Consider the following 23,794-nt stretch of genomic DNA (forward strand, 5'->3'; position numbering starts at 1 on the left):
TAGGTGTTTTTTTTTTCTTTTTTTTACTGTTCTACATCCAGGGACATCTCACACTTTATGGGGAGCTGAGAAAACACTTGGGATGGGTGTGTGTGTGTGTGTGTGTGTGTGTGTGTGTGTGTGTGATCCTTCTCTTTATAAATATCAGTGATCTCAACTTTTTTTTATCATACATCCTATCCATCAGCAAAACCATTTTCATCAAATGTTTATTTACATATTATATATAGCTCTGTACTAATAATGTACATTCTATTAGAATGAGAAATTTTAAAAAAGATGAGGTAAAGTTGAAAGAATATTTGTCTCTAGAGTTAGTCGAAAGCCATTGGAGTTTATGAGTCAGAGGCAATGACATGATTATACTTGCATTTCAGGACAATCACTTGAACAGTTGTGAGGAGAATGGATTTCAAAGGAAAGAGTCAAAAGGCAGGGGGACCAATGTAAAAGCTCTTGGGAGTCTAGGGAGGTAATAAAGTTCTGAACCAGATTCTGAACTATGTGAGGGAAATGAAGAGGATGTATCTAAGAGATGTTCTGGATGGAGATAGAAAGTTCTGGTAATTGATTGGATCTGTGAGGTAAGGATAAAGAAAAGTAGAGACTGACTCACAAGTTGCTCACATGACAATCAGGACAGTGACCTGGAAACAGGAAAATAATAGGGAATTTTAGAAGATGTGTGGGTTTGGAAAGAAGGATAATGAAAAAATGTCTGTGATACAAATCTCAGCTCATCTGTCTGCTCATCCCTTGTGCTCCACACAATTGAAAGGATAAGAGGAAAGATTTTTGTTCATTGGTCATGGCCCTGTGTGAAGTGATCTGCCAAACTGAATGCGTAGGAGTAGAGCCACCTGCGTGGCTCTTGCTAGGAGCATCCAAGTGTTCGTTAGGCTATAAGTCCCCTGAGAAGCTGACACCTGTGCCAGAAGAAAGGTTGTTGGGAACTCCCATAGCAGAAGCAAGGGGGGAAATCGGAGAGTGTTAGAGGATCAGGTAAGTGTGATTTTGTTGGAGATGGGCCCCATAATTGCCTATCACAAGAACAGTTCAGCTTTTTACACTTTAGATGGTTGATCTCTCTTCTATATCTGTAACTGTATTTATATATCTATATACATGTATATGCACATATAAACACACATGTATATATACACATACACACTCGTGTAATATTCACAATATTAACATTAAATATACATACATATATATATATATATATATACACACACATACACATACATAGATACACATACACACACACCCCTTGGGGTCAAGTCAACATTCCTCCCCCATAATTTGAAGACCACTGCTCTAGATCCAAAGAGTTTCCTGGTTTTAGAGTTGTTTTGATATCTATTTTAATAATGTGCATTTATAGGCATCAACCAGACTAAGAGCTTATTAGTTCTGTGCTAATAGTTTAGGAAATAAGAATAATAATGGTCACTCCCCACAACTTTTTAAAGGGTTAAATGAGCCATGAAAATACTTCTACATTATTATCAGCTTTGCCAGGCTGAAGTTTCTTTTAAATCCTTTCAGGTGTTTTTCTTTAGCAGTTTATTGAGGCTTCATCAATTTTTTTTTAACTAAATTTCTTGGAGGAAAAGAAGTACCATGCATGTCATACATATACATATGCCTGCAGTCAGCTATAATGGTTAATGTGCACACACACACAAATTCCCTCCTCCCCTCCCTCCAAAATATCTGTTTTACAAGCAAAATGTTGACACAATTTTAATTAGAGTGCTCTGGTGAGCACTGTCATGGCAGCATTTTCATTGTTCTGGTTGAGGAAATGTTGTAATTCCGAATCCCTAGTTCCAGGTACTTTTTGATTTGAGGGATATATTATCTGTTGGACTAAAATTCCCTTTGCTGTTTCTAAGAGAAAAACAAATTTGATGCTTTAATATTCTGATGAGTTCATATCAATAATATAAAGCATCTTTTTTTTTCTTTTTGGATCAGACCTGCAACTTCATTGTGAGGGTCTTCCAGTTAAAAAGATGAGAAAAATAGTGGATGTTTATCTTGCCTTATCTTTCTATTCCAATCTTCCAAACTAGGATGAAGGATCCCTCTATGGGATGGTGGTCTACCCTGCATATGAGGGTGAATAAGGTGGAGAGTTTTGGCCTCTAGGTGAACTGTAAGTCATTTAGTCCTTATCATTAATTGTGAGGGCTGTGGCAAGTTACCTTTTATCAAAAATGATAGTCACGATTCTGTCAATATAAAGTAATTATTAAATAAAAATTTAAAAAGAATGATAGTCATGGAACAATAAATATTGGTCTTATTTATTGAACAAGTGTGAGATTTTTATTATCTTATTATGCTGAAAATAAAGATTTGATTAACCACCTGATGAAGATAAGCTTTTAAAAATACTTTATATACCTATTAGTACTAAAGAAATACTTGTCAGATGCAATTGAATGTATATTTTTAGCAATGATTAAAAATAATAAAATAATAGTTGAAAATAATTAACACACATCAATATAACTTAAACTTAAAACAAACTTTTCTTAAAAGGCTTGTGTGATTTAGGTAGCAGGAGTATTTTGTATTAAGTTTTGGCAAAGATCAGTGTTAGAGGATTTGAATTCCAAGCCCAATTTACTGCTTAATGAAATTCCGCATTTTGGAATAATTCCCAAGTGACTAATTGTGAATAAGAAACTAACCTTTGATACTGTTTTACACACACACACACACACACACACACACACACACACACATACACAATGATAAATTTTTAACTGGATTTTCTGAGGGGAAAAAAAGAATATATATGATAGACTTTTAGGTATAATATGCATTATTAACATTTTCTTCATCAATTTCTTAAATCCACATAAATTAATAAAATTCATTGTAGAGATCTACAATGTCTTCTAAATGTAAGTGCTTACACTGAAAATTTAACAATCATTTTTCACAAGCCAGTTTGAATTTGCTCCAGCGTACCAATAGATTCATATTTCAGATTTTTTATAGATGAGTATGAATATACATATTTATATGTAACCATACATTTATCTACCTCCATATACAAATATATGTATATATTCATGTGTATATGAACATATATACGAATGTATAAATAGGTATATATATATACATACTTATCTATATATAGTACATATATCATGTGTATATGAACATATATACGAATGTATAAATAGGTATATATATATACACACTTATCTATATATAGTACATATATGTATATATGCCCATACATACTTTGCATAAATATGAAATAGGTTGTTTTAAAAGCAGTTTTGCACTATAGTTTTCATGAAAGGTCATATTCTAGATTCATTTAGGAATGATCAAGAAATATTATGTTGACAAAATTTAATTAGTTATTAGTATAATGTGTTAGGAAATTGTTGCAAGATTTCTTTTCTTTTAACATAATTTATATTCCTCACAAGTTCTATTTATATTTTGGGGGCTGGGGCAGATATCACATTTTAAATACACTAAGGTATTAACCATTTTTTAAAAAATTCAGTGAAGAATCTTTTAAAAAATATAAATAATATTCTGCCTTAATCTGGATTTTTTATATATTATGTTTATTGGAAATGAATTCCACTTATATTCTGACTCTGGGTGTTGCTAGTGGCATGCTACATTACAAAGCTATACTGTGAAAAGATAAATCCATTTTCTCCTGAGCCTTTAGGCTCCTGTGTGATCTTGAGTAACATTTCTGATGCCTAGAATGATATATTTGAAGAATCACCATGGAGTAGGATCCACCTGGTGTGAATTGAGGAAAAAATAAAAGAAAATAGCTCTTTGTATATTTGTGAACTGCTATTAATCTAGAATGGCACAGAATTAAAATGCATTTTTCGAGAGAAAAATTAAAGTGGTGAAAAAAAATCAAGAAAAATTTTCTTTTCCAAAATGGTGTATCTGTTCTTCCCTCTTCAAGTTGACTCTAGATGTGTGATTTATTTAATCTGAAGTATTCCAAAATTTAGGCACAATGAAGAGTAACATCTTGGGTTTTGTTTTTTATCAGTAAGTTTTACTTTTTTAATTTTAGAGGTGATTGCTATTTATAAACTTTGAATCATAGAAGTTGTGTTTGGACCTGAGTATGTCTGAATTAAGTTTTTGATATTTATGGTTAACAGATCATTTTAGAGTTTAAGAGGTTAGAATTTTCATGTCACTATCCTTAACACAAAAATTTCCCAAAGAATCCAGCATCCTTTCGTGTTAGGGAATGAAATGATGAACAGGGTGGTAATACTCTGTTTTTATATAAAATTGAAAACATAATCCTCTCATTCATTCTTTGCTTCCATGTCAGATTATTATAGTCTGTATGGTTCCAGAGAAGATAAAGTGAAAGACAGTTTGGAGAGGACCACAAAGATAAGATTATAAGGAGGGAGAAAAAAAATTAGGACATACGATGCTAGGCTGTAGGATTTATAATGATTTATTTAGAGAAAAAAAATTCAAGCTCCTTAAGAATAGAGAATGATCCATTCTTTGTTCTCATATCCCAGTTTCTTGCAGAGTAGCTGGTACCTAGTAGGTGTTTTTTGATTGTGAGGTGATTGATCAGGGAAAGATAAGGAATAACAGAAAGAACTAGTACAAAGTATACAAAACAAGAGTTTTGAAATCATCTAGTGAGAATCATATGGTTGAAGAGGAATTTCAAATACGTAATCGAATGAATTCTCTGTATTCCACCCAACAGCAACCTTAAGTATAGCTTAACATTGGATGAAGATCAACAGATTATCCATTAATCATCTCTTTATTTTGCTATGTGACAAGTAATTTTTTTTGGTGTGCTAATGTCTTTCAAGAGATGTTGGCTACTAGCCCCTTTTGCAACTAATTTGTATTGAACTACATTGCGTATTCATTTTATTTTATTCATTTTATGTGTGTCCATTTTATATTAATGCCATATATATATGTATATATATATATATTTATATTTATTTGTCTCTCCCATTAAATGCTTCTTGGGAATACAGATGGTTCCACTCCATATACTTGTATCCCCAGTGGCTAGCACCTAATAGCCACTTAATAAAGACTTGTCAGTTGATAGTAATGTTACTGTCCACTCAGGCCTAGCATGTACATCTCCACTTCCTTTTGGAGGATACTCAGCTTTAGTTCGTTGAAGACTCTGGTATTTGACTAGATAGAAGGAATCATTTTTGAGATGAAAATAAAAGAAAATGTTTTAATCTGAGATAGGGAAATAATATGTTGTGGAGGTTTTGGGAGATGAGTTTTGTCTAAGATTAATCACTTAAACATTTGCTATTTGTCAGGCACTGGGAATATAAATAAAATGTCTATTGAGTAACTTATATTCTATGACCCCATTTGGGGTTTTCATGGCAGAGATAATGGGGTAGTTTGCCATTTCCTTCTCCAGTTTATTTTACATATGAGGAAACTGAGGCAAACAGAATAATGTGATTTTTCAAGAGACACAGAGCTGGTGCCCTGAGGATAAATTTGAAATTAGGTCTTTGAGCCATCTAGCTACTTATAGAAATATATACAGAATAAATATATACAAAACTAATATAAGGTCACAAAGAGGGTGCCTATAGTTGGGATAAGGACAAAGTTTATATAGAAAGTAGTGAGTGAAAAGGGAAACTGAGGACTTCTCAAAATAATATTTGGGCAATTCAAGACTCAGCACCAGGGGTCTGTTAATCATTAAGGTTCTGGGAAGAAGAGCAAAGAATTGCTCTTCTAGCAGAAATACCTGAAATAACCCCTTTGACTCTTATTTAACTGTTTAAGAAGAACCTGACTGATTATTTAATGGCCTGGAGATATTCAGGAAGTCTCCAAACTAGCTATCTCTATCTGTTGACTGAGGAAGCCTGTGATAAACTAAGTCTCCTTGGTTATTCTAGAAACTTTTAACCCCTCTGGCTTAATAGATTACTTACCTCTAAATACCTCTAACTCTCTTTATTGTGAGGGATTATGGTTTCTCATAAAATCATTAATTTAGATAGATTAGCCTATTATCTAAATTTTAGTTTTTGAAGGTCTGATGGGTTTGGGGAAATGAAATTTTTTGTACAAACCTTACAACAGAGTGCTCATAAGCATTTGTAAACCTTGTAAACAAATTGAGCACCATAAATTTAGGCAAACATACCTGCAATAAGTCAACTATATCAAACTGACTAGAATTTAGCAAGCCTGTGCTACTTCCACTTAGGCAAGCATTGAGCAGTAGTGAAAATTTAACTGAATAAGGAGAGGGGAAGGTCATGGATTCCTATGGTTATGACTATATAATCTCCCTTAACTTCTGTGAAATCAGCCTCCTCTCTCTGGAGAACTCAGTGAGCAGACTGCCGCTTTTCTCAAAGTGAAGAACAGAAGCTTTCTTAGAATCTTCTGTTCTTCACTTGAGAAATCTCTGAGTAGTCATTTTGCCTTGGGGGGTTGTCATAGCACACAATAGTAATATTTCAGTTCTATCTTGAAAAGATTCTAAGAGATAGAGGTGAGAAGGGAGTATATTCTAGGTATGATAGACAGTTGGTATGAAAGTATTAAGTATGAAGATGGAAGGCAGGTAAGGAAGAGAAAGAAGCCAGTTTATCTGGATTTTACAATGAAGAAAGGGGAATTACATGTAATGAGGCTAACAAAATAGACTGAAGCCTGGGTGTAAAGGGTTTTAAGAGCCAACATGCTTATTTTTATCCTAGAAGGAATAGAGAACCATAGGAATTTATTGAGTAAGAGATTTAGAAATGTGCTTAAGGAGAATTCTTGCCAATGGAAGCATGGAACTAGAAAGAGGAGGCAGGGGGACCTTCTGCTCTCTTCGATTTGTTTCTTTAAGTTCGTTTCTTTTTACTATTTTCATATCACTCTATCCTCCAACTTTCCCCAGATAAACCCCTCCATCTCAAAGAGCTGTAATAAGCATAATCAAAGAAAATCCACATATTAGCTGCATCTGAAAATATATGTCATTCTGTACTATTTATCTGTTTACCAAAAAGATAGTGTGCTTCATTTTCAGCCATTTGAAATCATGATTAGTCATTGCATTACTAAGCTCTTATGTCTTGCTATGTTATTTTTTTTTATATTGTTGTAGTCATTGTATATATTATTCCCCTAGTTCTATTCATTTCATTCAGGTTCAGTTCATACAATTCTGCCCAAATTTGTTCTCCAAATTTGTACCTTTCATCATATGGCACAATAATATTTTATTATATTAATGCACCAAATTTAGCCATTCTCTAATTGATGACTACGCACTTTGTTTCTTTTCTATAAAAAGTACAGTTATAAATGTTTTTCTATGTATATTTTCTTCTATGTCTTATCTTTCACTTTTTTCAGTATGTGTCCAGTTGTAGTATTGCTAACTTAAGTGGTATGATAGAATGAAAAATTTATTATTATATGCTAGAACATTGTGGTAAATCCTGGGATAGAAATGCAAAAATCAAGACAGTCCCTATTCTCAAGAAGCTTATATTTTAATAAGAGAAGACAATTCAGAAAGAATTGTTGCTTGTGAGGAATCTATGGTAAGAATATAATGCAAGACCACTGACTTATGACAATAACAAGTCAGTTAATTGGGCAGTTGATTGACATGCAATTTAAAGCATCATAGGATAGTTCCAATTTTTTTTTAATTTTTGGTACAATTCGTAACTCCAGAGAGGGCATTAGTGTGCCTGACCTCTAATAGCCCTTCCAACAATTGTAATTTTCCTTTTGTTTATCATCTCTGCCAATTTGATGAGAATAAAGTAGAACCTCAATATTATTTCAATTTGACGTATATTTTTATCTGATTAATATTGTGTATCTCTTTTTTTGAGGACTGCTTGCTTGTTCATATTTTACAATCTTTGTTAGAGATTGTTTTTTCTTATTTTTGTTTCAATTCTCTATATATTTTATATTCATATCTTTATCAGATAAATTTGTTATAAAATCTTTCTCTTGTTGCCTTTCTAACTGTATCTGTCAAAACATTTTAATTGTATATAATCAAAATTGTTCAGTTATTATCATTGCTATGCCTTGTTTGTTCAAGCTCCTTTTCTTACATAGCTGTAAAATGATATCTCCTTCCCTTCTCCTCTAATTTGTTTAATATGTCCTCTCATATATAGGTTAATATAACCATTTGGAATGTATTAAAGTTTATGATGTGTGATGTTCATCTAATTTTTGCCAGTCTGCTTTTCAGTTTTCCCATAAGTTTTTGTCTACTAGGGAGTTTTTTGCTCCAGTAGTTGGTGTCCTTGAGTTCTTGGATGTTCTTTCTTTCTTTCTTTCTTTCTTTCTTTCCTTTCTTTCCTTTCTTTCCTTTCTTTCTTTCTTTCTTTCTTTCTTTCTTTCTTTTCTTTCTTTCTTTTTTCTTTCTTTCTTTCCTTTCTTTCCTTTCTTTCTTTCCTTTCTTTCTTTCCTTTCTTTCTTTCCTTTCTTTCCTTTCTTTCCTTCCTTTCTTTCCTTTCTTTCTTTCCTTTCTTTCCTTCCTTTCTTTCTTTCTTTCTTTCTTTCTTTCTTTCTTTCTTTCTTTCTTTCTTTCTTTCTTTCTTTCTTTCTTTTTTTTTAATACTTCAGTCATCTTGGATGGATTCTAAGATACTTTCTTCTTTTTATTAAATTATGCACCTAGTTTATGTTTTTGTGGGCACCAATGTATGGATAATTTTGATATTTCTGTTTTGAATGATGATAAAAATAGTGATGGTAATTATAGCTCATATATGACACTTTAAGATTTGCAAAGCACTATTATACATAAGTTCTCCGGATTACTATTAGCATCCCATTTTACAGATGCAAAAACTAAGGCTAATGCAAGATAAGTGACTTGTTGAATGTCACAGCAAGTGTCTGAGGCAGGATGCAAACTCCTTTCTGGTCTATGTTTATGGAATTTAGAGAAGCAAGTTGTTATGCCACAGTTCTCTTTAACTGTCCTGACTCAGTTTCCTTGTACAAGTTTCCCTTGTCTCAGTCTTCCTAATTACTCCCCTAAACTGTAAATCTCCCTCTGGTCCATGAAGGCTGAGTACCAATTAGTCTAAGGATATAAATTGTTAACCCAAGCAAGATAAACAAGAGAGTAGACTTCCTGATTATCTTCTGTCCTTGAGAATTTACAACATCCTCTAAAATATTCCAAGATATTTCACTAACATCTTTATCTCTGGGTATTCAGACATCCTGTCTCTGGGTTCCTTTTTGATTCATAGCCTTTTCCAGCTGGCTCTTTCCCTCTTCTTTGTCTCCAAAAGGTATATAAAGGTTAGAGATTCTCCATTCATGGCTGGAGAATGGCGGCTGGCGGTAGATGCTGGACGCTGGATTCTTTGAGATGATAGTCTCCTCCAGACCTGGGACCAACATGAATTCCTTGGTCCCAGTATATCTTTATCTCTGTCTGACTGGATAATTTGAGACGAGAGTCCTGTCCAGTCAATCTTACTCTCCCATTAATAAAATATTAAAAACTCTCTAATCTCTCTCCTGCCTCAGTTTCTCTGGCATTACAAAATATTAATTATGGTATTGTTTTTCTAATTTCAAAATTTTATACTTCTGCCATAGGTGTGTTTGAAAGAGAAAAGATTATATTTTGTCAAAAAGATGTTTTGCCTTTGCAAAAATGAAATTAAGCAGAGTTTTTAAATAACTTAGCTAAAAGTACCCAAGTCAATCATGGATCAAGGAAGAGGCAATCCCCAGAACATTATGTGGCACATGAAGGTAAACCTAGCCAGATGTCCTAAGTTACTAAAGATACTACTTAGTCTTCATGAGATTTTTTTTTTAACCTTCAGAATATGTATGCTGCTAAAAGTTGCATTTATTCCACTAAAATAGTCATTGACCAGATTTATCTTGGTGACTTCAAAGAGTTAATGCAGTTTCCCAAAGTATCTAATTGAATCCCACTGGAAGAACTTGGCTCATTATCAGTGATGTGAACACAGCCTTCTGAATGGATTGTCGGCTAAAGTCTATAAATGTATATCTAGGTGAGAAGGGGTCTGAGGCAGATGTTAGAGTAGTTAGTTTTAATTAGCATTCACTTGAATTTAAGGAGAAGCATGAGCTTAACAAGTAAAAATGACTTGGGTGGCCTAAAGGTATCAATAAAAGATAAAGCTAAAAATTATGTGAGGTCAGAGAGAAGTCAAAAATATTGGAAAGGAATGAGACAAAATTCATCTGAGAAAATGCAGACTTAATGTCTGAGGTGAAAAATAATATACAATTGTTATTCTATGGAAAAAATAAACATTAAAACAGTAGTGATGGTTATACTCTAGAGATTATAAAAGAGCAAGCCAGAAATAAATTTGTAATGGTATGCCATTAAAACTTTTCAGCTAAGTACTTTTGTTAAATACTGCTAAGTACAGTTAAGTATATTAACTTTTCAGTTAACAAAGTCTTTAAGTACCGTGCTTAAGGTAAAAGAGATACAGGTGGACACAATGCAATCATAAAATGGTAAATGCAAAAGAAAGCAAACAAAATGCTTTATGAGTTTGAGTGGGAAAGCTTAGTGGAGAAAGTGAATTTGAATTGATCTTTAAAAGGCTGGTGGGAATTGAGTAGGCAAAGAAGGGGTTACATTTCAGGGAGAAGGAATAGCATGAGTAAAAACAGGGAGAGAGAAAAGTGTTGGGTATGTTTGAATGAGTTTGCCTGTTTTTGGATGGAGTCTGGAGTAGAAAACAATGCGAGGCAAGATCACAAAAGTTGGGTGCTGCCAGATATGGAAGGCCTGACATTCCAGGTAAAGATATTTGCATTTTAGAAAGAAGGTAATTAAAAGAGCCTTGGGAGAAATTTGAGTAGAGTTCTGTATAAATAGATCTCTAGACTGGCTAGGGTGTGTGAAAAGAGCCAGAGGGGAAATAGAGGAGGTGCTAAGATCAGCTTGGAGGCAATTACAATACCACACATTGGTGATAATGAAGATTTGTATTTGGGTGGAGCTGGTAAGGACTGAGAAGGGAAGAGATGTAAAAGATACTATAAAGTTTTCATCAGTAGGACTTGAATTATTGAGAGATGAGGTAGAGAGAAGTGTATTAGAAAATATGTTTTTGAATATGAGAAATTGGGTGGGCATTGATCAAAATAGTAAACTCAGGAGAACAGATTTTGGGAAAAGTTTATGAGGCTAGTTTTGTTTTTTGTATATATTGAATTTCAAATTATAGGGAGACAGAAAAGGTGGAAATGCCTTGTAGGTAGTTGTAGATGCACATCTATAGTTGAAAAAAGAAATCAGGTCTAAATATATAGATTTGGCATTCATCTTTCCACAGAGATATCCTTAGAAACTGAGAAATTAAGTTTTCTGTCTTTTTTCATATAGTAGCACAGCTTGCTAGAAAGATAAAAGAAAACCCTCCAAATAGATGGGCAAGAAGATTAAGAAGCAGAAAGAACGGATTAATGAGGAGAAAGAAAATAATAATTAGATATACATCACTGGGTTTAAAAAAAAAAAAAAAAAAGGCAGCCCAGAGAGGTACTAGTCCTCTGCTGCTTCTTTTTTGCTCATCTCTGTAGTTTCTAAGTGAAAGGTACAAACTCTTAGAATATTGAGGATATTACCAGAACAAGGTAGAAATGATTTTGTTGAGGTCTAAATTTGGGGTACCTAAATGAAATTAGGGTTAAGTTGAGGTCTAGTGGCAGGTTTGGGGTACAGGGAGTCAAATAGAGCCCCCCTTCCCTGCAACCCCCTTGGAATCAGCGCAACGATTCGGTGATAAATGAGATCTAGTAGCAGCATGAGTCCCCAATAAAGGCATTTATTGGCCCGAGAGCTAGACTGATAAAAGAGGTTTATTATTGGGTTTGGAAGTAAGGAGATAGGTGAAGGTAGAGATAAGGAGGGCACCAGACAAAGGATCCAGTGGACAGAGGGTCCTCATATGGTTAGCATGTTTGGAATCTCTGGAAAGAGGGGGTTCCCAGCGGGGCCCTTTTATAATAGGAGATTTAGCTAGAGGCGCTTTTTGGGTGTAGCCCCAAAGTTGGCTCAGATCCAGGTGGGGCTAGGACAGGTCAGGATCTTCTATTGGAATTCAAAGGGACCAGGATTTGTGAATTAAAGGGTTAATTACATTAACCTGGGGGGAAGGGGAGGGAGTTGGGAATCAAAAATAGGAATCTTTCCCACATCAATTGGATTAAAAAAAATCAGACAAAATCAGATAAAACAAAAAAAAATCAGATAGAAAAAGAAAATAAGATGTAGACAAAATTTAAAATTATACCTATTGTGTATGGGTTGCACTTAAGAGAATGAAAAATGAGCCATACAATTTGAAATGAAAAATGAACCATAGAAATGTCTTTTCAATAAAATGGTTGGAACATAAGTCACTTGAAACATATTAAAGTCGCCAGAAATGTATAAGTTGATTATGGATAGTTATCCCATTCTAATGGAGAGGGATTGACCAATTTAACTATGTCTTTCTTTTGTCATCAGTCATATTTGTTTTGAATATAGGTACTGACACATTAAAGCAAATTATTTTTTCTTCAGATAAATATTTTGTTTCATTTGAATCCTTTTGATTCTTGGAAATTTTAAGACTATAGGATACTAAAATATGAGTAATAAATAACCTGTGAATACATCTATAAATTTTGAGGGAATATGAATAATATTCCATCTGTCTTTTTTCTCTAAATACTTCATAAAGAAACCTGAAGAAACAAGTCCCAAGTAAGTCCAGAATTTAGAAGCACCTGAACAGAGAGAGTGATTGATTAGCTGGTTTGTTCCTGAGAGTTCAGAAATTTTCTCCTAGAGTTGCTAACATTGCACCAGTGATCTGCATGAGGATGGCAGATCCTCAAATTAGAAAGAAAGAAAATAGTTCTGTTTTATTATCCACAAAAGCAGTCTAACTATTGTATCATTGCTAAAATGTAGCCCATTAATGTTATTTCAAATTCTTATCTCTGTTCAGATGTAATTTTATTTTAGTTTAGCAAACCAGTTGCTAAGAATGACAAAAGTATCTCCATGGATCAACTATGTTTTATCATCTTTTATGCATTTACTATTGCATGTATTTGTTTGGTTTAATATATCCTGCCAAATTTGGGCATCATATTTCAGGAATTAAAAGTACTTCAGATAATTTTAAATAGAACTTAAAAAAAATTGTACATGTTTTTAGTTTCCCCCTATCTCTCCTGTTCTGTATTTGCTGACCTTTAATGTCCCAGGCTCTTTCAATCACTAAGATCTGATGATTCGAGGATTCAATTATGGGGCCTGCCTTTGTTTTCAGGAATTTCTTTTGTAAAAGGAAAACTAGACAATGATGAGAAGAGGTTAAAATTGCAGGTTGATATTTAAGCTAAATGAGGAGATAATGTCCTTTGAGAAGAATTTATATGAAGGTCTCACACATACATTTCCAAAACTCTACATGTATTAAGAACCTATTTCTTAAGATAAAAAATACATTCATGGCCCTACCTTCCTTAATTCAAAACAAATATATTTTAATCTTTTTCTTTTTCTTCTTTCTTCATGTCTGGTATACCTAGAAAAGGGGTGGAGAAAGTTTTTTTCCCCTTTTAAATCATTCTAGTAGTGTCATATTGATTTTCCCTCAAGTACACCCTGTGGTCATAGATGATCATATATTTTTCTATATTTCTTGTATCGATAGAGCACTTTGACTCATGAGTTGTTATATATTATGATTCTACTAACCACTGATGTTTCCTGTAGTGTCATATATGCACTCTTCCTCCCCATCCCCACATGGTTAGCACCTGAGAATATAACAAGTATTTTCATTCTGGACAAACTCTTTCCCCTCTCTCTTAAGAAAATGCCTTTATTTAATCACTAATAATTTGAGGGAGAATGTATTGTGTACATGCAAGTGTGTGTATAAATAAAGTTAAAATAAATAAAATATTAACAATAAAGTTAAAATAAAATTAAAAAAAACTTAAAATGTTTCTGTCCCTTTATCAGCTATTTTTGTTATGATTTAAAACAAACGACCTAAAGATCTGGGTATTGTTTAGGTCAAATATTTAACTATTTTCTATGTTGAAGAATTAGAATTCAGTATGATTTGACTATCTATCTATATGCCATTTCTTCCTTTTTTCCTCCTTTTTTTGAATCCCTCCCCCTCTCTTTCAGCTAGCAGTGAGATGGTTGGAACACAACTGCCATTACCAGTACATGGATGAGCTCCTCCAGTACATCCGTTTTGGTTTAATGGATGTGGACACCCTTCATACAGTTGCCCTGTCTCACCCACTGGTCCAAGCCAGCGAGACAGCCACGGCGCTGGTCAATGAGGCCTTGGAGTACCACCAGAGCATCTACGCGCAGCCCGTGTGGCAGACCCGCAGGACCAGGCCCCGCTTCCAGTCAGACACGCTCTACATCATTGGCGGGAAAAAGCGGGAGGTCTGTAAAGTCAAAGAACTCCGCTACTTCAATCCTGTTGACCAAGACAATGCGCTGATAGCAGCCATAGCCAACTGGAGCGAACTGGAGCCGATGCCCGTGGGCAGGAGCCATCACTGTGTCGCCGTCATGGGGGATTTCCTCTTTGTAGCAGGTGGGGAAGTGGAGCATCCTACTGGTCGGACATGCGCGGTGCGGACCGCCTGTCGCTACGATCCCCGCAGTAACTCTTGGGCCGAGATTGCGCCCATGAAAAACTGTCGGGAACATTTTGTGCTGGGCGCGATGGACGAGTATCTCTACGCTGTAGGAGGCCGGAACGAACTGCGGCAAGTTCTGCCCACGGTGGAGCGATACTGTCCCAAGAAGAACAAATGGACTTTTGTGCAGTCCTTTGACCGGTCCCTTTCATGTCATGCAGGATATGTGGCGGATGGTCTCCTTTGGATATCAGGTAGACACATCATATAATTGGATGTATTAAACACACACACACCACTCAGTGAAATTTAAAGTCTTATGCCCTTAGTTGGAAGTTTTGTACCACAAAGTTATCTAATTTTTTGATATGTATTCCTTAAATCAGAATACTGATTTTAATTTAAACTTTCTATGAATTCCTAAGATATGGACAAGTATAAGAGTTGGGCAGTGACTTCCTAAAAAATCAATTTTTTTTCCCTTTCCAAACATTTTTCTGTTTAAAGAAAGTAATTCAGTCCACTCTGGTTTATTTGGGGATCTGTAATACATTTTGAGATTTGTCAAGGTCCTTTTCCCTTTTCTTCTGTTGCTATTTGAGGACCTTCTCATAGCTACTTAGAATCAACTATCACCATAAATTAAAAAAAAAAAAGAAAAGAAAAGAAAAGAAAAGAAAAGTCTCAGACATTCAAGTTGTTACAGTTGTGGTAATGTGTGGTAGAAGACATTGAAGTTTCCAGTTTATCTGTTGCATTAGTTTATCCATTCTATTCAGTGTATTTGAGAGAAGGCAACACTTCTTAATACCCTATTTCTTCCTCTTGTTATAGTAATAATAATAATGATAATAGTCATAATAATTTTGATTTATTTTGCATTTTCTTCATGTCAACCCATGAATTTCATCAATCAAGAAACATTTACTGTCATATTCCAGGCATTGTTTTAATTACTGAAAATAACACATACCAGGGGAAGATGGCTTCTGTTATTATTACATGTTAGTCTAACAGGGAAGGAAAAAACTTTTTTTGTTATTGTTGTTGAGTTCTTAGTTACATCCAACTCTTTGTGATGTCATTTGGGGTTTTCTTGGCAAAGATCCTGGAATACTTTGCCATTTCCTTCTTTAGTTCATTTTACAGATGAGGAAACTGAGGCAAACAAGATTAAGTTACTTGCCCAAGGACACACAATAAGTATTTGGGGCTGATTTTGAACTTGGGTCCTTCTACCTCCAGGGCTAGTGCTGTATCCTCCGCATTATATGTAAGTAAGGAAAGGATATATGGAAAATAAAATCCACAGATCTTAACAACTAGGGAAATTAGGAAAGATTTTGTAAAATTTGAACTGACTCTTAAAGGCAGCAAGAAATTCCAAAAGGTTAAAAAATGCAAAAAAGAAAAAAAAAAAGAAATTCCAAGAGGCAGAGGTGTAGACAAGAGAATTCCAGGCATAGGGCAGAATGTCAGCAAAGTCACAGAGGTGAGAAATCGAATTCTACACATAGGGTACAGTGAGCAATTAGTTTGGATGCAATGTAGTGCATATAACAGGGAGTGTAAGAGATAATTGTGTAATTAACTTGGAAAGATAGGCTGGATCTATTTTTTTATCATATTTGTTTAGGGTGACATGGCAATGATAATCTTAGGGATAGTGTCACTTCAAACAAGCCCCAAACGTGAAAAGTTGAATCTAATTGTTGGATGAGATCTATTTTGTTTTCCTTAATGGAAGTAACTGAATTAGTCTTCCAGAGTGATGTTAATTGCAAAAGCATTAAAAGGATGGGAGTTTGGATAGAATTGTGGAGACCATCTCTTAACTTTGAAAATTAGATAAACTAAGGTAAATCAAATTGAGCAGTTGACTTAGAATTGCAAAGTAAGTTAGTACCAGAGCTTAGGCTGTACTTCCAAGCCTACTTTTATTTCAGGTTAACATTTTTGTATTGAGTAACTGTTACATAAAAACTCTGCCTCTTGGGCAACAAAGTCTAACCATGAGCCATCCTAGAACTTGGGAGTTCTGTTATTGCAAATAGTGGGTACTTAACAGCCTCCTATTAAGCCTTCTTGACTTCTGCAGGAGATTCACCATCAATTCTACATGGCTGTTCACATCCTGTTGTGGAGAAAGAGGCAAAGCATTGCCTCTTGAAGTGTCATTAGCACATTCTGTATTCCATTTGTCCAGTTAAACCTTTGGCAGTATTTGAGGGGCCCTCAGTTTCGAGCAACACCATGGAATAAAACCTTATTTTAGGAGATCTCTTAATTTTCCCATCATTGTCATCGACTTTGTCACTGTCATCATCATCACTGTAGCTAACATTTCTATATTGTGTCCTAAGGTTTGCAGAGTAAACCCCTATCTATTATCTCCTCCTAATTTCATGACAGACCTGGTTACAGAGTCAAACAGCTAATTGTCTATGACAGGATTCAAACATATTCTTTCCTGATTCTACATCTAGTACTTTCTTAGCTTTCCATGACCAAAATCATTGCAAGCAATAGGACTATATGACTTTACTCCAGATGTAACAAGTTACATATAGGAAGATGTTGGGCAGTGTGTCCAAGGCTGAGATGTTTATTTCTGACAAGGAAAAAAAATGAATTTCCTAGTAGAATGCTTGTTGAAGATTAAAGGGGAAAAGGCTAAGAAAAATCTAGGGAGATTGGCAGAGGCTTTTTGGACAGGAAAAGCAGTGATGAGTAGAATAAAACCTAGTGGAAATAAATAATCTGATTATAATTAGTGATCTCCTGCTCTTGAGGGTTTCTACCAGGAAGGTGCAATGAGAATGGGACCATTAAAGTTGTATTAGAGTGGGAAACAGTGCTAGTTCTGGAGTCAGAGGACCTGAGTCAAATCCCACCTCACCTGTGTTGAACATTTAACTTCCCAGGGCCTTAGCAGTCACCTCTGTGAAATGAATGGGATGATTAGCTATGGTTCCTTCTGGCTCTAAATCTGTGGTCCTATTGAGTCATGTCATATATACCATAGATAATTGAAGATGGAGAAGTCATATGTGGATATTTGTTTTTTCACTAGAAGTGTTTTCAATTGCTATTATTTCAGGTTATTGCCAACAGACATTCTGTGTTTTATTTAAAGGGTTTTCATAGGGAATATGGATTTTTTTTCTTCTTCTTAGTTTCAGAAGACAGAATTTGGAATAGTAGGGTTATGTGAAAGACAGATTTATGACTAAATGTAAATGAAAAACTACCTACTAATTTTTATTATTTCCACTGAAGTAGAGTGCCTCCGAAGGTGGTTTGCCTTCTCATCACTGGAAATCCTCCTGTAAATACTGACTGACAAGTGGGATGTCATAGAAGAGATTGGTAACCTTATCCAATACAAATATGGGGAGCAATGAAACCCCTTCCAATCCTGAAATTCAGTGAACTATACAAGTATTTTTTATGTTTATTTTTTAAGACAAAGTAAATAAATGAAATTATTTACTCTGTATATCCATATGTGCAATAACAATAATACTAAGTACTTACATAGTACTTTACAATTTATTCTCTTCTATTTGATACTTACAACAGTCATGTAAGGTAGGAGTCCCATTTTATAGATGAGAAAAATGATTCCAACTGTCTTCTGGACTCTGAAAGTAGTTCTTTCTCCACTATGTTACCTGACTCTCTCCTACAGCAGCTCTCACATAGAGTGTAAAAATCAGAGAAGCAACGATTGACATTGTTACTAGCCTTTACCTTTTTAGTCAACTGCTTTTATTGCTTTGAATTTAAACCATGTGATTTTTCCAAATTTTATGGTATTCATATTTCCTCAAGATAATTCTTAAATCCCAACACTTTCTCACACAATTTACAATTCTCTGTTGGTGGGTTTGGGGCCTTAGCTACTACATTAAGCATTTCTCAAGCATTGATAAGACACCTCTTAAAAAATAGTATTTTTAAATACTATTTAGTATTTAAAGTATTAATAGTATTTTCAGATACTCTTAAAACTGGAAAATAAGTTTGAAAAAACATGGCAATTTGGAATATGTACCTAAGACCCTGGTATTTGAAAAGGGGATTTCTGGATCACTTTTCTTCCTTGGTAATTTGAGATTTAATAGAAAAAAGAACATGACACCAGTATGAAAGTTATAGATAGAAAAATCTATAGAAGGTATTCTTAACCTGGTCTGTGAATTTCAAAAAAAATTTTTTAATTATATTTATTTTATAATCCAATTTTTATTACATGCATTTGCTTTTTAAAAAGCTATTCTGAAAAGGGGTCCATAGGTCTCACTAGACTGCTTGAGGGGGTCTGTGAGACAACCATCTATCCTTGTCTATAGAATCCATTCTTAGCCTGCCTTTGAACATGTGACTTTCATGAGAGATGGCACAACTGATTCACTTTATGGGGAATCCAGTTTTCCCCCTTTAGTATTCACAAAGACTGTATAGGAGCCTCAAGCCACAGACCTGCCATACCTTTATTGCTTCATCCTGGAAAGTCTTCCCTTTGCTTCATGGTGATACTTAAAAACCCCAGCATTGACACTGTTGCAGGAGGGGCAGACTTTCTATTCTATACCTAAAGAAGAAGGAAAATGACTTTTTAGGTTCTATTTCCTTTATCTGACTTTGGGAAAATAATAACTTTTTTGGGATGCTAGTGTGACATTTAGTTCCCTATGATTGTAATTTAGGAAATGGTGGTACTCTTAAAGATTATGTAGCTTCAAATACTCAGTTAAGTTGCCATATATAGGAAATTGAATCTTTTTATTGTTTTGTTATTTTTAATGGAACTGATTATGCTTTTCCATTTGGCTTTGCCCTGGAAGACTAGTTCAAACTCAAAGGATGTAAGTTCCTTTTAGAGGTTTTGTGCTTGATTTCCATTTAATCAGGAACACACCAAAACAATCTATTTTAAGGCTTCTTGGGAAGGGGGTTCTAATGCCTCATTCAATAATTTTCATACACACACCTACTCATTTTTTAAACATTATTAATTGTTAGGAAATTCTACAGGTCCCCAAGAACTTTGCACATTTCTTGTCATTTTATCCTAAGTTTTTTGGATAATGTAGGAGTTTGAACTACAGTATCTGGATAATTGCATCAATTCTTGGCTTTATCTTTAGTGTCACTGAAGAGAGCCAATTCAAAAGAACCATGAGTTGGATAAATTAAAAGATGAAGTTTAGATTAGTTAGCAAACTAAAAAAGAAAAGAAGATAAATGAAACAGAAGTGTCAGCTTTTCTTCTGAGAAGTTACATATACCAATGAACATAAATACAAACATATATTTTAATAAAAGCTTCATCTACTGAACTATGGTAGTCTACTATTTAAAATGTGTGTTGGAGATAATGTTTCAAGAGATATACATCTTACAGACATGTTTTAAAAAAACAGATTGAAAATAAGTATTAGATAAGATTGGGAATAAATCTCTACTTGCCAGGGGGTGGTAGAAATGACAAAGCAACCAGTGAATTACTGTAATTTACATTTTCTACCAAATTTCATCCTTTTCTTGGATTCATTTAATTTCAGATATCATCACTGTATCAACCTCTTGAATAAAATTGCCCATGTTTGGCTGTTCAAGAATACTTAGTAAATATTCCTTCTTATTTCTTTCCCATTGGACTCTTTAACAACCCAAAACATTATAAGCTGTTCAAGTCCTTACAATTTTCTTTAAGTGGTATTATTTTTTTAAATGCTTTTTAAATTTTGTTTCCAATTTATTTGTAAAGAAAAATCATAACATTCTTTTTTTATATAAAATGTTGAGTTCAATTTTTTTTCTTCCCTCCTCCCTTTCTATGATGGTAAGCAATTTCATATAGGTTATATATGTTCACACCATTTCCATATTACTCAAGTGGTATAACTCTAAAGGAATGCCCTAGCATGGAATCTATTCTGATGCTACCATAGTAGAGCTATAAAACCAAGCAATTGGAATAATAATGTAGTATGATTACATAGGCATCAAACTTGAGGCCTTTGGGGAAGTACTGCCCTAACAAAATGAAATGTAACTGGAAAATGTTTAACAAAATAATTAGAAATGGAATAGAAAAGGAATAATGTTAATTTGTATTTTCCTTAACCAATGTGCAGTCAGGAGGGATCTATTTGTGTTTGAGTTTGACTTTCTCTGCTATAATGGACAGAGACCTGGCCTTAGTGCCAAAAAGACTTGTGTTCAAGGTGCTCCTCTGACACATACTGGCGGTACTATTATGGATAAGTCATTTAATATCTCCAAACCCCAATCAACACTCTTGAGGCTGCAAGTTGCAGAGAAAATGTTGATTTACATTGGTTAAAGTTCCGTAGAAGAATTCCCCAATGCCAGTAAAAGCACATTTCTATTCCTAAAAAAAAAAAAAAAAAATTAGTGGCCTTCTTTATTGCAATATAGTGCTATTTGCCAAAAGAGAGAAACAGAGAGAGAGAGAAAAGTTTGATCTTTCTTTTCTCTATCCTGTTCCATTCAGTAAGTTTATTTTGTTATTTTCTTGCATTAACATGGGTTGCCTACTTTAATCATTGTTAATGAAGACAATCACAATTTTCTCGGGTCTCCTGTTCTGCCCTGCTGTGTTCCTGAGAAGAAAACTTCTACTTTTTTGGGAGCAGCAGTGGAGATGCAATTGGAAAGAAGGGGGAGGGATCAACAGTGACACCTATAATACCTTAATCTTGCCATAGTCTTACATGTAATAAATAAAGTGTAAATTTAACTACTCACTGGGAGAATAAACTAGATTTTTTGAGAACTTTAAAAAATGCATTATTTGTATTGCATGTCACAGATCTTAAATATGAAATCCCCATTTCTGGAAGGTGATAAAGGTTTTTTAAAACCAATTCTTAAATCCTCTACCAGGTCACCAAAGCGTTTCAGCTAATTGATGAGGGACTGGAACACTGGCATCCTTTTGAGATTGGCAGACATTGGAACACAGCAGATATGAGAACTTTGGCTTATTTCCCACAAAGGGTTTCTGTTGTTCTGTTTAGTAGCAAAGGCTTTATTGGAAACTTGAGCGGGAATTTTAGTCTTTACTTTCTCCACTGGGGGTCAAGACACTTTTGAAATTTGTCGATATTTTTTAAAAGTGTGAAAAGCTCAGAGGAACTCTAAGTACTAAGCTCTGTGGAGATAGCCATTAGCAGATAATTTAAAATGTTAGAGGTAGTCAAATTTTACTGGTGCCAACAGCATTTGACACCATGACCCAATTCACAAATGAGCTGCATACCATTTAGAATTGAAATGAAAATATTGAAGTAAAATAAGTGCAGAATAGATCAAAATGATTCCAATTTTTTTCTGCATTGCACATCTTTTCATATTTTACAAAATGTGATCTCTGCTGTGGGGAACGTTACAGCAATTCCTGAAAAATACCTTCATGAAAATGAATCATTAGCTCATTGTACAGGAGGTATCCCCACAAGTCTCATTGCAGTTTAACAGTATAACTTGTATAACAACGTACCTGTTAATTTTTCTGATTGCAGCTACAAACTAAGAAACTAGCACAAAACTTTTGCACATAGGCTGAAGAAAAGATAGTCCTGTTTCCTTGCTAAATTGGTGGTGGTTGTTCACTTGTTTGAGTCATGTCTGACTTTTTGTGGCTCCATTTGGGGTTTTCTTGGCAAAGATACTGGAGTGATTTGCCGTTTCTTTTCTAGCTCTTTTTATAAATAAGGAAACTGAGGCATAAAGAATTAAATAACCAGAGTCCCACAATTAGTAGGTATCTGAGGATAGTGGGGATTGTACCATATGATTTTTTTTCTGGCTCACTGTGTATTTCCATTTTTTTTTCCATTTCAGAATCTCTAAATAAAACTACTACTACTACAATACAAAATAGACTTAATCATATGAGGCAATAATCGGCAAGATCACAACACGACTTTCCTAAAATATTTTAAAGGAACCTGATTCTTTTTGTTGATGACTAAAACTGGGAGGTTTTAACCTTGTTTGTAAATCATTTCTTGTTCATGAAAAACCCATATCATTCATATTTACTTCAGTGTTGCAGATATTCATGTGAGACTCTTTGGGTCAGTGACCTATTTGTTTACATGTGATGTACTACATTGGTAAGATAAACAAATATCCCTATGCAAAAATCTTTTCCTTACAGTTAGATATATTGTAGATGTGCAACTCTCTCTGGGGAATGTGAGTGAATTAATTACCCATCCATTTGTGTGGCTTCCTCATGTGTGACAGTTAAAACAAGGAATAATATTCTTCATTTAATGCATGAATTGAGGAAGATTCTATGCAAGTTGCTGCTCTATCAGAAATGTCCTTGATTCAAATTGTTTCTACCATGTTAGAATTCACGTGAGATGTTTACTACTCTTCCATGCTGTGTATATGGTCCACTTCTAATGCCATGTAGCCTACATTCACTGGAACTATTTTCTATCACTAGCAGTATCCTGAAGTGAATAATGGATACACTTGGCTCTTATTTCTTTTCCTGATGCAAATAGATTCATTTCTTAGCTTAGGGCATAGAGAGAAGATTCAGCTATGAATATTTTGAGTTATTTTGGAAATACTGAAGGTTCAGGGAAGAAAAGCTTAGATTTATATATACATATATGCATAACATGAATTTCTTCCTCCCCTACTTCCACCAAAAAACAGACAGGCCGACATGTATATAGAATATATTAAACATGTGATTTCCTTGGTGTGGAGAACTACAAGTGAGGAAACTCCCATTGCCAATGCAGATTTCCAGTTTTCTAATCTGTAGTTTTAGACAGTTGCCTGGAGCAAGGGGAGGTTTGGCCAGCATCCCACCAAGATGTCAGGGAAAGGTCTTGTATTGGCTCTATATGTACGTGTATGTACACATGAGCATGAAAAATATCATGGCATAATGGGTACAATTACTGTAATGGTTGTGTGACTTGGTGCAAATCATTTAACAAGTTGTCATCCAGGCAACTCTTAGACTGTAATGAAGAGAATAGTGGCTAATCCACATGGGTGGAGGGCAAGC

At 34.4% G+C, this 23,794-nt stretch overlaps 1 protein-coding gene across 1 annotated transcript in view; it reads left to right on the forward strand.

The window, feature by feature from the left end:
- KLHL32 (kelch like family member 32) overlaps nucleotides 1-23,794 on the forward strand; it is a 310,357-nt gene that overhangs the window by 264,244 nt on the left and 22,319 nt on the right. Inside the window, exon 7 of the mRNA XM_051996720.1 lies at nucleotides 14,249-14,975. Coding sequence (XP_051852680.1) covers nucleotides 14,249-14,975 — 727 coding nt within the window. The remainder of the gene's footprint in view (nucleotides 1-14,248; nucleotides 14,976-23,794) is intronic.

The sequence above is a fragment of the Antechinus flavipes genome, chromosome 4 (assembly GCF_016432865.1).
Source record: "Antechinus flavipes isolate AdamAnt ecotype Samford, QLD, Australia chromosome 4, AdamAnt_v2, whole genome shotgun sequence".
Lineage (NCBI taxonomy): Eukaryota > Metazoa > Chordata > Mammalia > Dasyuromorphia > Dasyuridae > Antechinus > Antechinus flavipes.